The sequence below is a fragment of the Sus scrofa genome, chromosome 1 (assembly GCF_054392235.1).
Source record: "Sus scrofa isolate SSC_HxYL_T2T_F1_AM1 chromosome 1, Sscrofa_HxYL_maternal_Yorkshire_Landrace_v2.0, whole genome shotgun sequence".
Taxonomy (NCBI): domain Eukaryota; kingdom Metazoa; phylum Chordata; class Mammalia; order Artiodactyla; family Suidae; genus Sus; species Sus scrofa.
The window spans coordinates 251,714,401-251,730,827 of record NC_139383.1 but is presented as its reverse complement, the minus strand read 5'-3'; the positions used below and the strand labels follow the sequence as shown (position 1 = coordinate 251,730,827).

General features: G+C 41.5%; 1 protein-coding gene and 1 long non-coding RNA gene across 2 annotated transcripts in view; both read right to left on the bottom strand.

Moving 5' to 3' along the window:
- TGFBR1 (transforming growth factor beta receptor 1) overlaps window positions 1-15,098 on the bottom strand; it is a 58,779-nt gene extending 43,681 nt beyond the window's left edge. Inside the window, 1 exon segment of the mRNA NM_001038639.2 lies at window positions 14,926-15,098. Coding sequence (NP_001033728.2) covers window positions 14,926-15,010 — 85 coding nt within the window. The 5' untranslated portion in view covers window positions 15,011-15,098.
- Window positions 1,099-11,446, bottom strand: LOC146407110 (uncharacterized). Its single transcript, XR_014824888.1, has 2 exons — window positions 7,251-11,446; window positions 1,099-6,961 (listed from the first exon to the last, which is right to left on the bottom strand). It is a non-coding gene; the product is annotated as an uncharacterized LOC146407110 (long non-coding RNA).
- Window positions 15,099-16,427: the final 1,329 nt, after the last annotated feature.

Genomic DNA, 16,427 nt, shown 5'->3' with positions numbered 1-16,427 from the left:
TTTCTTAATTTTTTTCTAAATCCTTATTTTCTGTGTATTTATTTACTTAGTGATTCTTTCTCTAGCTTGACTTTCAATATTCTTACTTTCTAATTTTCCTTTGGGTGGTACTTCTTTAGGTTTGAACTCCCACTAGGTTTGAGACTCCCACTGGGCTCTTCATTTCAAAATGGTACATAATTTACACTTTTAACTTCTTCAACCCAAAGATTATTTGGAATAATCTTACATTTCCAAGTAGATACATGATTTTATTTTGGCTTTTTTTGGGGGGAAGGGATTGTTAATTTCTAACTTGAATTTTCTTTGTAGATTTCCAAATCATCAATCTCCTGGAAAAATGTGCAAATACTTGTAAGAATATTACTCATGACTACAGAATTAGAAAACATTATTATTATGTTATTCAAATACTGCTTTTTCCCCCCTTTTTTGACTGCACCCACGACATACGGAACTTCCTGGGCTAGAGACTGACCTACACCACAGCTGTGGCAATGCCAGATGCTTAATCCATACCACCAGGCTGGGGATGAAACTCTTGCTGCCACAGAGACAATGCTGGATCCTTAACCTGCTGTGCTACAGCAGGAACTCCCAAATACTCGCTTTCTTAATCTATAAAGAGTGAATTTATTAATATCTTGTATTTTCAACAGTTCTGCCTTTATATATTTTGACACTTGTTGGTTACATAGATTCATGACACATCTTGAGAGACAGTAGCTCTTATCAAAATAAAACACATCTTTCTTCTCTGTAATACTTGAATGGCTTATATTTTTTATTTTATTTTTTGCTTAGGGCCATCCCCACAGCATATAGAAGTTCCCAGGCTAGGGGCTGAACTGGAGCTGCAGTTTCCGGTCTACACCCCAGCCACAGCCATGCCACAACAGAGACATATCTGTGACCTACACTGCAGCTCACAGCAATGCCAGATCTCCAACTGAGCAAGGCCAGGGATGGAACCTGAATCCTTAAGGATATTAATGGGGTTTATTATCACTGAGCCACAACAGGAACTCCTTTAGTGGCTGGAATTTTGTCAGGTACTAATCTTACCATGTTGACTTTTTTATTTTTGTCAGATTTGCCTTTTTCTATTCTACTATTTCAAGCTTTGATGTCATTTTAAGTGTCTCTTGAAAAATACTGCTAGATTTGCATCTTCAGGGTTTGTATTAATACAATCCAAGATTGTGTCTTTTCAACAGGGAAATTCAACCCTTAATATTTACTAAGCATTTATGGATTAATAACTACCATATATTTACCCTTTTTTTTTTGGCTAAATAATATTTTTCTTTCTTTCTTTTTTTTTTTGGCAGTGCCCCCAGCCTGCAGAAATTCCCAGACCAGGGATTGAACCCATGCCACAGCAGTGACAACAGCAGATCCTTTAACTACTAGGCCACCAGGGAACTCAACAATTAATTTTTTTAACTTATTTTTTTATTTGGATTGAAGATACACACACACACACACATACACACACAGTGTAAGGTGTCAAATATTTCTGCAAAACTGTTACAAAAAAAAAAAAAATTGTAACAACTCCCCAACATTCAATTTTTCCATCTCCTGTTCCACAGAAGCAATCAGATTTTCTACCCTCCTTTTTTTTTCTTTTTGGCTGTGCCCAGAAAATGTGGAAGTTCTCAGGCCAGAGGTCAAACCCCAGCCACAGCAGTGACAATGATGGATCCTCAACCCGCTGAGCCACTGGGCAATTCCAACATTTTCTACTCTTAATTGAGTCTCTTGGTATTTAGCTTCATGTCATTCCCACCCCTTTGCAAAAGAAAGGGAAAAAAAAAAAAAAAAGATACCGTTAGAAATCTGAGACCTGATGAAGCACACATAGAGTTACACAGACTTGAACTTTACTGCCTTCCCTAGTGTGAAATGTTCATCTTCCTTGTTAAACAAAATGTTAAAGAAAGCAGTTCAATTCTAGTTACAGTCTCCTATAGGAATATAGCTAAACTGAACCAAGCAAGGAGAGAAAGGCCCAGCCCAAATGGAGAGGCTCTTAAATTTATATTGTTATAGTATTTCCAACCCTTGAATCATGGTCTCCCTGGGACATGAGGATGCAAGCAGCTGGTGGCGTTTTAACTCCTTTCAGAAGAACGCTTACCCTTTTAAGACTACGTAAACTACGTGCGTGTGTGTGTGTGTGTGTGTGTGTGTGTGTGTGTGTGTGTAGAAAAAAAAAGCCTGAGGATATACTGTAACCATTCTAATAAAGTTTTTATACCTCAAGATTTAGCATTATGAATATGGGTTTCAAATTGCTAGTAGCATTTTGGTTACTGAAGAAGACTAGCAGAAAATTGGTTATTAAAATATAAGAGTCTGCCAAAGCTTGATGTTACTTATCCTTTGGAGAATAGACGATACAGCACAGAACTGTGTTATAAAGAATTATGCAGCATATGTATATGACAGCATATAATTATGATGTCTATACCTAAGTCAATAATTACTAGGCCCCAGCTGTGGTTTAGAATGGTTCATAGGTGGTTATACCCATTTGCTCCATGAGATTTTTTTCTCAAGTTCCAGGAGCTCTATAGCTAAATTAGATGCAAGCACCCAATTGCTAAGAACAGCTATTTCCTTAGAGTACATCATCTGTTTGCAATGCACAGCTACGTTCAAGTCTGCTGGTCCTTGAAAAGTATCCCTTAAGGTTTCTGCCTGACTCCCGAAACCCAATTATTGAAACTTTCTCCTTTTCCTTCTCCCATCATAGGGCAAGGGTAGGCTGGATCTGAAAAAACTTAATTGACATATAAGAAAGGGAAGAGAGGCCCAAGATAAAAGAATATTTATGTGGCCTGGTGTGTTTGTTTGTTTAAAGGATAGGGAGGAAGAAATAACTGTGATCTAGGGGAAAAAAACTATATGAGAACAGAAAGACAAGATTATAAATGCATTAAAAATAAGAAAGAAAAGAACAAAAGAAAAATTTACCATGGAAAGGGAGAAGCAAAACAAATAGGAAAAAAAAGGATTTGTTTATAGGAAAGTTATCTATAGTGCTAATTGTGTTAACTGGCTTGTTTGTTGGCAAGTAGGGAATTTCAAATCTGCAATACACAACTACCGTTCATAATTTAAAAAAAAAAAAATGGATAGAGAAAAGAAAAAGAAAAACTTGAGATAGACCCGAGGTTCTAAGTCCCCGGAGAATGTAAAGGAAAGGTCCTAGAGTGTGTACACCAGAGGGCTCTGGATCTCTGGTGTTTTATTTTCTTTGGCTGTAGCAAGTATTGCTGGTTTGTCCATGTTCAGAGAAATTGGTAATAGAAACATATCTGGGGTGAGGAGATAACTTCAGATTTTTTTCAGCCCCTCCCTCCCCCGCAACAATCTATTACAAACATTTTCAAACATTCAGAAAAACTAACAGAAATGTTAACTTCTATATACCCACCACCTAAATTCTGTAACTGCTACTACTCTGCTGTGCTGATTTTATCATTATTTATCCACCTAGGCATCCATCTGTTAAGGGTCTGATTTGATGGTATTTAAAAAGATCTTCCACAATTTAGGTGATTTTTTGAAAAATGACTCTCCCTAAAGGGAACTTGAGTCAGAAAAGGGATGCTAAATGAAACTGCAATGAGGAGGGAATCAGATTCCTGTTCAGTCATTAGCTGAATTATTATTCTGAAATTATCCTGCTTATCCTGAAATACCAAGTAACATCTGAGCTCCAGTTTCCTCACCTGTAAAATACAGTTAGACAAAATGATAACTATGGTCTCGTGGTCATTTCTAGTCTTAAAACTCTATGAATCTATGAAAAGCAATTTTCTTAATAATAACTATCATTTACTTCATGTTTTTTGATGTGCCAGGAGTATGCTCCAAGTTTTACATGCACAATCTCATTTAATCTTCACAGGTTCCTTAAAATTTCTGAGATACCACACTCGTGAAACTGTCACCTGTTTTAGCAGCACATGGCCACCCTGACCTATTTCCAGTTGCACTTCCTCTCCACATGCTCAGTGCTCTTCACTAGCATCAACTGTTCACTGCTCTGGTGGAACCAGCTGAAGCTAGCAATCAGAAATTATCTTTCCTCATTGAGAAACATGAGCAAACTCTAGCCCCTGGTTTGTAATTTTTCTCCAAATGTGAAATGAGATAAAATAGCTAGAACTACTTTAACTTGTTTATTTTTGTAAAATAATTACATATAATTATTGTTGAAGGAAATCTACAATACACAATCTTGGTGTTTTTATTTAAATCTGTTGTACACTGAATAACAAAATTAAAATGTCATTTTTTTCAATTGGAGAAAGTACTCAAATCAACAGCCATGTGCTAAACAAAGAGACTCAATTACAGCACATCATGGTTTGGTTTGGGAATGAATATATCAAGCAAAAATAAATAAATAAAGGCCCCATACACATATTGTGTGTATGTGTTTATATAAATGAAAAGCCACTGTTGCTGCTTTTATCTCTGTACTCCTCCTCAGGCTTAACTGTCTCCTCCAAGTTCGGCACCCTCAAATATGTATATTGGCCCTCATTTCCAGTTTTTTTTAAAAAAAAAAAAGCCATTTATTTCTGCTCTTTTCCATGGGAGCTATTTGTATTTCCATACATATTTAAAGATCTTATATTGTAGAAATGTAACAGGATGCCTGCACAAGGTGTCCTAGAACTATAAATACACACTATTATGTAATCAGTGAGGTTCACACCTAGGAAATCTAGATGGAATGGTTATCCTGCAGCAAGTGAACAAAAATAAGGAGGTTCAGCCCTGTTGGTTAGAACAAGGCAACACTGGAACAGGCCTAAAGTAACCCAGCAACAGCAGAATGAGCAAGGAAGGTGAATCCACTCAAATCATAAAGAGTGATAAACCCAGAGTCTTCACTTTTCCCCCAAAGTCCCTTATACAAAGATTTGGAAAATAGATTCTGCTCAAGAGCAGGGAGAAACTTATTTTCCCCAGTTAAATCAGCATGCCTCTAACCGAAGAATGTCCTTTATGGTAACATACATAGGTATCTTTTTTATGCATATTGGTGCTACTACTCAACCAACATAGGGTAGGGCCACGCTCTCTGGATAGTGCCTTCTCTCCTAAAGGAAGCCATCATTCCCAATATCCATCACCCAGAAAAGGAGGCAGCTCTTCAAACAGGAAACCCAAGCAAAGACATTCTCTGGACTTGGGCCTGTGGGAAGAACGGTAAATGTCTGGCTGTATTCACTCTGGTGGCAGTACTCAGACTCTCTGCCAAATGGACACAGGCCAAAAGATAAGGCCCTGAAGACAAAGTCTTTGTAAAGCAGGATGAATAGTTTCATGTTGCTTTCTATTCAATATCCTCTAGCTTTTAGAAAAGCTTGATTTAAACATTCCAGCCTTACATCACCTGTTCCATTGGCATTAGGGTAAAACTAGAATGTCCTTAGAGTCCAGAAGAAAAATGGCAGTAGCAGTACTAAAATGAACCCTCAAACATGTTAAAAGAAGACAGGGTGAGAACAAGAATCAGGGTTGCCAGGTCCAGAAAGTCTGACAAGGTGGAGATTCTCCCTGCACTGCAATCTTCCTGTTTGGGACTTCATTCGGTTAAGGAATGTGGCAGCCTCACGAATGTGTTCTCAGCAAGAGACAATGAAACATATGAAAACTTTAGGGTTCCCTTATTGCCTTCACTGCTAGAAAACTCAAAGCTTAACTACTGTATCTACTACTAAAGCTTTCCTCAGCGCAAACTTAACGGCTGTTTTCTTTCTTTTCCCCTTTTGCTTTCTGGTTCTTATCTTCCTGATCACTAGTTTTGGTCTTATTGCATATGTTTTACTTCAAGCTTCCTAAATTCTTCCCTGGAAAATGGCCAGAGTATAAGCCAGTCACTGAATATATTTTTCCCATACAATAAGATAAAGTTACAAAACAGTGCTCAGCTTAAAGCCATTAATGTTAGGGAAGTTGAGAGCCTGTAATGCTGGCTAAAAACAGTGAGCAAGTTAAAGTACAGAACTCTGGAGTAGAAACAGAGCTTGGAGATAAACAATTCTGTTCTCTTATCTAATGCAAGAAATTTCTTCTACAACTTCTTGGACAGGAGGTTACCTCCACCTCCCACCTCTGCCTAAATATTTCCAGTGACAGGGAACAGAGCACTTTATTTTTTAATTCCTCTTTTTTAATTGAAGTACAACTGGTTTACACTGAATTCTAAGCTAGGAATTCAGCCAATCGAGAGTACTTTATGACAGCTCCCATTGAAAGAAAGTCCTTTCTTATTCTGAGTGAAATATGCATTTCAAGTCTACCAATTAATCACAGTTCCTCATTCCATAGACATGTATTTCCACTTCCAAAAATCATTCCTTCACTTATTTAAATATATAATGTCTCTTTTACTGAATATTTGCCAGTATCAGGCTATGTGCTAGATAGTCTATAAAACTACTTCATATTATCTTCACAATTATCATTTAAGTTAGGTGTTATTTCCTTTGAAAAATGAGTCCCAGAGAGATACAGTGATTAGAATCTAATCCCAGGCAAATATGTGGGGACTCTCATGCCTACTCTCCTAAGGATTTTATTACATTTCTGGCAACCAAGTCACAAGATTTAAATGCCTTCAAAATTGGAAGGAAAACAAATAAGTTAGATCAATCCAAAGAAAAAAGTAAAGATGGTCTAGAGACATGTACAACTGCACCAGTACTTGGTTCATGGAGAAAAACAGCAGCATGAAAAACATTTAACAAGACTGCCATCAGGGAGCTCCAGGCTACAGTAAAGGTGACACCTATAACATCACAACCATGATCTGAAGCCAGTGGAGTAAATGTAGGTCTCCAAAAAGAAACTCCCTCTCTTTTACCTCAGCCAGAAACCAGAGCAGATTCCCCAAAAGTCAATCATACTACTGCAGAGAAAGCAGCACAGCCTGAAGGCTAATTTCTTTTTTTTTTTTTTTTTTTTGGTCTTTTTTGTTGTTGCTATTTCTTGGGCCGCTCCCGCGGCATATGGAGGTTCCCAGGCTAGGGGTTGAATCGGAGCTGTAGCCACCGGCCTACACCAGAGCCACAGCAACGCAGGATCCGAGCCGCGTCTGCAACCTACACCACAGCTCACGGCAACGCCGGATCGTTAACCCACTGAGCAAGGGCAGGGATCGAACCCGCAACCTCATGGTTCCTAGTCGGATTCGTTAACCACTGCGCCACGACGGGAACTCCTGAAGGCTAATTTCAATAGAATCAGAAGATCACAAATAAATCTAAATACATTATTTGGCTCAGGAGGAATGGGGGTGGGAAGGAGGCAGGTAACAAAACATGGACCGGTAACCCAGGAGGGAATAATTTAACAGTTAACTGAGCAAGACTCCAGATCTAAGCTAGGAATTCAGTCAAAATAAATACTCCACTGTAGGTGGTTTTAGGGGCACAAGAATCCAAAAGAAAGAGAATGAGCCGGAAGGCAAAATCATTTCTCTGCCTAAGGTCCTCTCCCATTCCAGTCTTTTGCTGTATTGAACAATTTCATTTGCCTATCCTACTTTCACCTCAAACTCAACATGCTCAAACCAGAATTCATTTCCCCTCAATATCTCACCAAAATCCTTACTAGTTAAAGGCATTATCTAGGATCTAGTAAAAACTCTGGAGCCATTCTTTTTTTATTTTATGGAATCCTTAACTTTTGTACCCTACCTTTTTACAGCTAAGAGCTACTGCCATTCAACAAATATTTACTGAGTGCCTGTGATGCACTAGGCACTTTCTTTGCACTTTGTTCATACACTGATGAACAAAACAAAGATATCCACTTTCATGAAGCTTATATCCTAGTAATTAGCAGACAATAAGTATAGTAAAGATGTAAATATGCTAAGTAAATGCAGAATTTCAGAAGGGAGTGTTACAAAAAAGAAAGCAAAGCGAGATGATGGCAATTACAAAAAGTGTGGTCAGGATATGCCTCTTTGAGAAAAAGGTGACATGTGAGCAAACACACAGACGAGATGAGGGAGGAAGTCATGCAAATATGTTGGGGAAAGAGCCTGAAGGCAAGGGAAAAGCCCTGTATAGGCCCTACTACCAGCTCCTTTGATTTCTTTGAAATGTCACAGAGCCACCCTTTCACTCCATTCCCAGTACCATCGAACCAACTCCAAAATCTCCTAGAGAGCCACCCTGTTCCATTTCTCTGTAGTACAGTTAGATATTCTTTTTCCACATTAAAACCATCCAACTAATTTTCAAGGCTCATAATCTCTGAGCCCACCCTTTACATCATGAACTTCCATTCCTCCCCTCAAAATAAAGTCTTGGAATTTAGCATGCTCCTTATTCATACATGTCACCCTCCATCCTCTCTAAACCCTACTTATCCTGCAAGGCATGAGATCAAGTCCTATCAATTCTATAAAGTAGTCCCTGTGCTTGCTATTACTGAATCTGTATTCATCATCTCCCCAGCATTGCAGCCCCGGAAATCAAGACTGCCTCTTTTTCTATACTTCCCATTGTGTTGCCATTACTAAAATATTTGCTAAGATTAAATGATCTATCTTCTACAAACAAACCTCTGCCATCTTAAAAGCATACTTATTAGCTTTGATAAACTACTGAAAGAGACAGAATGATTAAAGAATGGTTATATTATACCAAAAAAAAAAAAATGCATGGGGTAGAATAAGCCACAATATTAATGACGGACAGTGTTAGATTTTTTTCCTTTCTTCAATTCAAATGTTCAGGTCTGTGCTAATGTTAATTTGAGAAGCAAAGAGTTTGCTATGAATACATATCAATACAAATAGTGAGAGATCAACTATCATTAGACTCACTGGAGAGATTCAAATTACCTAAAAATACATTATCAAAGAAAGACTGAAAGCATCTGAGTAACCTGTAGCTACAAAGAGGCAAACTGCAATAAAAACAAAGTGAAGCAAATTATCATGGTTCCAAAAAAAGGAGCATGCTAAAGAAAAAGAAAACTTTCTCAATGAAATGACCAAAACAAGATATTTACTATGAATGAAAGCAGTATGATGTACAGGAAAAAGTACATACTCTGGAAAGCTCAAACACTGGCTCCACCATTCATTACCATCATGACCTTAGTTTCCTGATCCGTAAAATGGAAACATAAAGTTCTTCTATTTACAAACTTTTATATATATAAACTAAGCTCCAATCTGAGCAAAATCCTGCCAACTCTGTCTACCCAGGCAGATGGAGGTAACAGTAATGCACAATCATTTGAGTCTCAATGGTTGGATTACTGTTAGTAAATATCTGTTCTATCTCAAAGTGTCTTCCTTTTACAAATGTATTTACAATTAAGAGAAGAATGACAAAATATTAACATCTTGGATAATGTTTATGAGAGCTGAAAAGAATCTTGGGTTAGAACCAATATCATCAAAATCCACAGTTATCTCCTGAGCAGTGGCCACCTGGACCCAGGAACAAATGGACTTAAAGAGGCTTTTGGAAATTAGCTGGTACATAAGTAAGAAGTTTTGTACTGTTATATAGCTCTCATCCAAGGTTGGTTATGAAAATTAAATGAGACAAGGCAAGGAGAACTCCCAGCACATTCTTATATTCCTCTCAGACTGATAAAATGATGTAAGGGCCACTGAACCTTCAAGAAATGTCAAAGCAACCTGTGTATATATCCTGCAAGTACTTTTTCTTAAGTTATAAATCATTTTTTATAATGTGCACTCCTCTCAGATTTCCAAAATAAAGGAGGAGCTTTACAAAAGGCCAGATCTGATCTACAAAACTAGACCCATAAAACCAATCAGACTTACACTGTTTGGAAAAGTGTCTGAGGCAAAAGCCTACAAGTCGATCAATCATAAATCCATATCAAAAAAAAAAGGCCAACCTGGAGTTCCCACTGTGGCACAGCAGGCTAAAGATCCAGTGTCTCTGCAGAGCAGTTTGACCCTCAGCCTGGAGCAGTGGGTTTAGGATACTGCATTGCCAGAGGTGTAGTGTAGGCTCCAGCTGCAAGGCTCAGATTCCACCGCTGGCCTGGAAACTTCTATATGCCAAGGATGTGGCCAAAAATAAAATAAGGGTAACCATAAGAAACCTACCTGTAGTATCTGGGCTAAAACTAAACATACAGCTAAATCTGGATCTAATTCAGTAGCAGTAAATCCTAATATTTATGGAGACTGCTTGGATTTGATATTGAGAAAATTAATTTTAAAAGGCATTAAATATTATCCTAAGTAGTGGAGTTAGGCTGGATCAATACAGACTATAAATTTTGAGAAGATTACAAAAGTTTTCTTGAGCTAATTCTATGGGACAAGGCACAAAAAAACCCCTGAGAAGCATACCAGCATCTGCCCTCAATTCTAGAAGCAGGAAGTGAAGATGTGACCCAATCACATGATATCAAACCACAGTCCATCTGTTCAGAGAAAGTTGTATTATGTAAGCCACCACCAAGAAAGAAGAACAAAAGGAATGAGGATTTGTTGACATGTGCAGGGGATTCTGTGATTTTAAAAAAGATGTTCTCACATCAAAAGGGCCAAACATAGGATACTGGCATTTTCAAAACTCAGTTCATTAGACATGAACATATCTGATGCAATACAGTGGTACTGCAAGAATGGTATTGAGTTCAGATAACTGTTTTTAACTAGGCCTAGGAAAAGCTTTCAACAAGTCTTCACAGGAGCAGCCTTCCCCACAGGAATTAGATTTAGCTCCCTTTAGGTTATTTTGACCGTGTCAGTTCCCCATTTAATTTCAACAACAAAGCAGATCATCTAAAATTCTAAACCTAACCATGTACAAGGCCTTTCAATTACACCCCATTTCACTTAAACACAAAATTTCTTCCAAACCACTATAAGACTACTTTTAGGTCCTTTTTACAGCAGTATAAAAAAAGGTACTGACCTCCTCTTGAAGACTTTATAATCTGTAATTATTCCCACCTCCCTCCCACTTTCAGAACTCACTTTCCTTAAGCTCTGTGAAATTCAAAGTAACTTCACTTAAGTAAGTCACTCCATTAACCCTGTTCTCCCCCCGTCCCCCGCCCCATCCAAGTCCCTCATATTTTAAAGTCCCATATAGGACACAAGATATGGAATCAGAAAAACTAGTTTCTGTCCTGGTTCTGTCCAATCCTGAGAAATTCACTAACCTGAGTTATGTTTTTCCATTTGTAAACTGAGTGACTTATGGCTTGCATTTGTTAGAATGCCTAGATCTTGTGGGCATCCCACAGTATTAGTCTCCTTTACTCATCCCACTTAGATTACCAATCATGGGGGGGGGGGAATAATGATTAGTATGTTCAAACCCCATAGTGCAAAATAAGGAAATTAACTCTACAATGACTAACCTGCCAGCCAGATAACATAACCTTTTGCTTCCTGCCCTGGGGGAGTTGTCGGACACAGTTTACAAAGAAAGAGCTTAACATTCAACAAATCTCCCTCTCTCCACAAATGAATTCTAGCCCATCAAAATCAGTTTAAGTCCTAAAGTGCCCAGGAAGCCTCCCCCCAGTCACTTCAGCCTAGACTACTCACTTCCCTCTTTAAATACAGATGCCACTCTGCAGGGGTGATATTAAAAGTATTAACAACTAGCACCACTGTGGTACCAGCCAATCAGAAAGGATGTCTGACCAAATAAACACATTGTGCCCCAGTGGGAACTGCTGGTTGAACATCAGCCCTCCTATTAATAACAATACAAAACAGCAACATCAAACTCCAATACAACTTTCTCTCCTGATCTTCACAATCTCATAAATTAGTCAAAATAAGTACCATTCCCATTTTCTGCATAACTAGATGTTGGGACTAATAACCAACTGCTTCTTTCACATCACATAATTTTCCTGTGTATAAACAGAATTCTCAATAAATACTTATAAACTGTACTTACATATAACAGCATAAGTATTAAAGGAATATTCAAGATAAATGAAATTCATTTAATTGACAAGCATTTAAGAGGAACTGAATACTAAACATAGTGCTAGGTTCCAAGACCACAAAGGAAATAAAAGGTATGTTCCTTGCTCTCTGGGCACTTATATTCCAGAGTATGTAACAGTGCAAGATGATAGAAACAGACAACACTAAGCTTACTGCTATACAGTTTAGGGAAGTAGAGTTCACAAACTAAACCAGTACAGGAAGTCAGCATTGAGAACTTTTCTCCTCATACTTCCAAATGAGGCAAAATGAAATATGTAGTGAAAAGACTAGAAAGCCAGGAATGGGAGGGAAAACACAGGAATGGGAAAACAGAAGGTTTGCAGTAGTGGGATGTGAGATCTCTGGGTACTAAGTGATGGCCCTAATCATAAGCCTCAAGTACTGCTCTAAGCACTGAGTACAAATGGGAAATCCTGTAAACCCTTTGAGAGGATGGCTAAGGAAGATTAGCTTGGCAGCAGCCTATAAGCGAGAGAAATACTGAAAAGCAAATGGATTTGGGGGTAGGGAAAAGAGGCAGGACTAAACTGACAGCTGAATCCAATGAGGGGAAGAAACATTCAAGAAGCATTAATGTAAAGAAGAGCTGAGTTTCAGGCATATTTTCAAAGAAAACATTATGAAAGAGCAGAAAGGAACACACACTCACATGGGTACATAAGCAGACATACTGGTAACTAAACTGTGCACCAATGACAAGGAACCAATTTCCCTAGAGAAATTTATGTTGGAGAGAGAAGCTGGGCAAAGAAATACAAAACTGATAACCTGGACAATGAGGGAACAACTACAAACTCTTAGAAAGGAGTTTAAAATTATAAATTTTAAAAAACATCTGAGAAGTTCCCACTTTGGCACAGTGGGTTAAGGATCCAGCATTGCTGCAGCTACAGTTCAGATTTGATCCACTGCCTGGGAACTTCGATATGCCATGGATATGATTGCAAAAGAAAAAAAATTAAAAATAAATGAATAAAAAGATCTGAGCTTCTTCAGAATGTATGAAAGGATAAATGGAAACATCAGCGTAACCTACCAGGGCAGGCAGACCAGTTGAGATAGTCTAGACTTAAGGATGATAGCACCTGGATCAGCTTTGTCTTGTCTGCATGCCAGTGTAGTCTATAAACTCCTCCAGGGCACAGACTAAGCCATGCTCTGTACATTAATGAAGTCCAATATTGTTACTTGAATATAGGAACACTCTGTGTGCTAAGCTAGGTGGAAAAGAGTGAACTGTGTTATTCGAGTTAATTTTATGCTTGATGCATATCTATATTGATTCTCCCACCTGTCTTGACCCCCTTCTCAGGCCAATGTCAAAAATTCACTGTTTCCTCTAATGAAGGCCAGGTGTGAAAGGACTCCAAAAATGTACTAGGAGCCAGAAAAAAGCCAGCCTGTTTTTCTAATTATGAGGGCAAAATCTAAAAGTGAATAATAAAAATCAATTATTCATTAGAGGACTAAAAAAGAAAAATGGGCTTCGCCAGACAGTTAAGTGTGTATCTTAAAACGTATAGGTTTTGCAAACACTGAACCCTTGGTACAAATCCTAACTCCAGCTCTTAGTAATTGATACTTAACCCTCTCCACACCTCAGTTTTCTCATCTATAAAATGGGGCAAATGCCACTGGGCCCTGAGGGATCGTGAGGATTAGATAGTACACTTTTGGTGTACCTTATGCACCTATACCACAGTAAGGTCTTCTTTAGACAGCTGCTTATAGTAATATCTGGCACCCTAAGTACTGAGTTTTTTTGTTTCAAAAGCATTTGCTGTTCAGTTACAGAAAGAGAAACTTATTTTAGTTGCTTATACTAAGGCTCTATATTTCAGTTTCTAGTATTATAGTTGGGATGCTAACAAAGTTTTTCACTCCTCCCTCCACGGGGTAGATGATGACCACATACCCTTTCCCAATTTATATTTTGGAAAATGCAGCAAACATTCTCCCTTGAAAACCAGCTATACAGACAACTGATGAAAACTACCGTCACTCAAGAAATGCAACATCTCTAGAGATGGTCCTTCGAGGAAATAAAACGTGTGATCAACTCAGTCATTTCCATTCAAACATTCCAAACCCCGCAGAGTGAGCAAACGTTCAAGTTTCTACTACGAAACAATTTGTAGCCTTCTGGTTAGTGGATTCACTTCAACACTTCCCCAGACGCACGAAAAGAAGAAACATTCCGCACATCTCAGTGCCTCCTTGTCCTCAAACAAAGCTTCGCAGCACCTCCCATTCCAAAGCCACCCCTGGATGAGGAAGCAGCCCCTCTCGGCTGGGTCAGACCGGCGCCGAAGGCCAGGGAGGCCTGCTGACCCGAGGGTCTCTGCTGACTCGGGGGTCACACGTCGCGCCCTCCCACTGCTGGAGGAGGCCCTGGAGACTTGGAGCTCACACTCCGCCCTGGAAGCCCCCTCCGCCCCCAACCCCGCCCGGGCCCCCGGAGCCTGAAGCACCTAACAGCTCTGGGTGCGGTGCCCGGGACAACGCCACACAGCGACTAGCGGGGACTCGGGGGCAGCCCCAGCTCTCCAAGTCCAGGAGAGCCTCGCACCCTGGGGCCCTCGGCCTGCGCCCACTCGCTTCCCAGAGGGCAGCCCCCAACCCTGGACGGCTCCGCCCGACGCTACCTCCCTCAGAGTCTGCAGCTCGGGCGGCCGCGGGCTGCCGGGCACGTCCGCCCGCGCTAGAACCCACGCCCTCGCCCCGCCTCGGCCTCCCGCCCGCGGCTCGCGTGGCGGCAGCCAGGCACTTAAAGTCCGGCCTCCGCCCGGGCGCCGCCACCTGCGCCCCCGGCCCCGCGCCATGTTTGAGAAAGAGAAGGAGCGAGCCAGAGGCCGGGCCCGGCCGGCGCGCCCCGCAGCCACCGCCAGCTCCGCCGCGCCGCCGCTCACCCGTCGCCTCCGGGACCAGCGTGGCCGTCGCCGCCAGCACGAAGAGGAGCAGCCGGGAACGCGAAGCACCGGCCGCCACCTCCATGGTCCCGCCGCCACTGCCTGTGGCCCGGCCCGGCCCGGCCGCCGCCTCGCCTCAACAAGCTTCGCCTCGCCCCACCTCCCCCGCCGCCGAGGCGGCCTCGCTCCGGCCCTTTGTAACTGCTTGGGGGCCGCGCGACCATTGGCTGTCGGGCTCCCGCCGGCCCCGCCTCCCCGCCGTCTGCAAGCGGCCAAGCGGGACCTACCCAGGAGCACCGCCCACAGGCCCGCTGGGCAGCCAATCCAGAGCCGCAGGCTTCCGCTCACTGGTCACGCCCCCAAACTCCCGGGGGGCCGGGCAGCCAGACCCCTGCCCCAGCAGGAGCAGCTCCGAGTTCCGTGGAGGCCGGGTGGGGGCAGGGTCTAGCCCAGACGCTGCCGAGGCTCCCGCCTTCAAGGGCTAAGGGCTAAGAGCTAAGGGCTGAGCGATGGGTGTGTCTGGGTATGAGTTGCTTTCGGAAAAAGGCTGTGGCTGCTCGACGCTTTTTTCTCCTAGCCTCTTTTCTTCTCACCTAAGATGTGGTACTAAGCCCGACCCCAGTTCACAGCCCTGCACCATCAATTCCCCACATTCATCCAGATCCTTAGTACCATCAGGCAGGCTTCAACTTCCCCTCCCCATATCCACGTCTCAACTTTCAAAATCCCCGCCCCACGATGCTGCTTCAGTGCCTTTCGTATATTACCCAGTCTACTGTTTCCTCCCGCTGTCACATCCACCCAAAACCTAGATACCCACCCCAAAATTCTAGGCCCAGAAAGTCTCCAAATCCTGGCCTCAGACCTCAGATCCTGAGCTCAGACACACCCCCAAACTGCCTCCCGCCCCTCTCCGGAACTCAGAGCCGACCCAGACTGGGCTCCAAACCACACTCCTTTCCCCTTCCCCCTTCCTGATTCTGCGGGGCAAGGGAAGAGCCTCATCCCTATGCCCAAAGGAGAGGGATTCCTGTTCTTAGCACGCAGCACCCCCGGGGCGGAGGAGGAGCAGTCATTAGTTTGAGCTGCCTCTGACACGCCTGCACAATAATTCTGAGGTGTCACTAGAAACCCAAATAAACTCGGCTACGTTTTCATTCTGAATTCCTAATTTACTGTGAGACGCTCCACCCACCTTCCCTCTGGGACGCCAAAATGAGCTCCAGATTTGTAATTCTTCCCGTCAGACTAGTCCTCTCTTCAGACACAAACACAACCGAGAAGGCTGTTACACAGAACAGAGAACATTTTTCCACAGAACCTTTTAAGGAGAAAATTTTATTTTCTGTGTGATTTGAACTTGGAATTAAATAAACCTTGGTAGCAGGACTCAGAACCAGCCTCTAGTATTGATTTGTAATTACTCTAGCGATACTCCGTGAGTATTTTACAAGCCTGTGAAGACTTCCCTCCTGAGCAGTAAAGAGGCAGGGTAGGGGTGT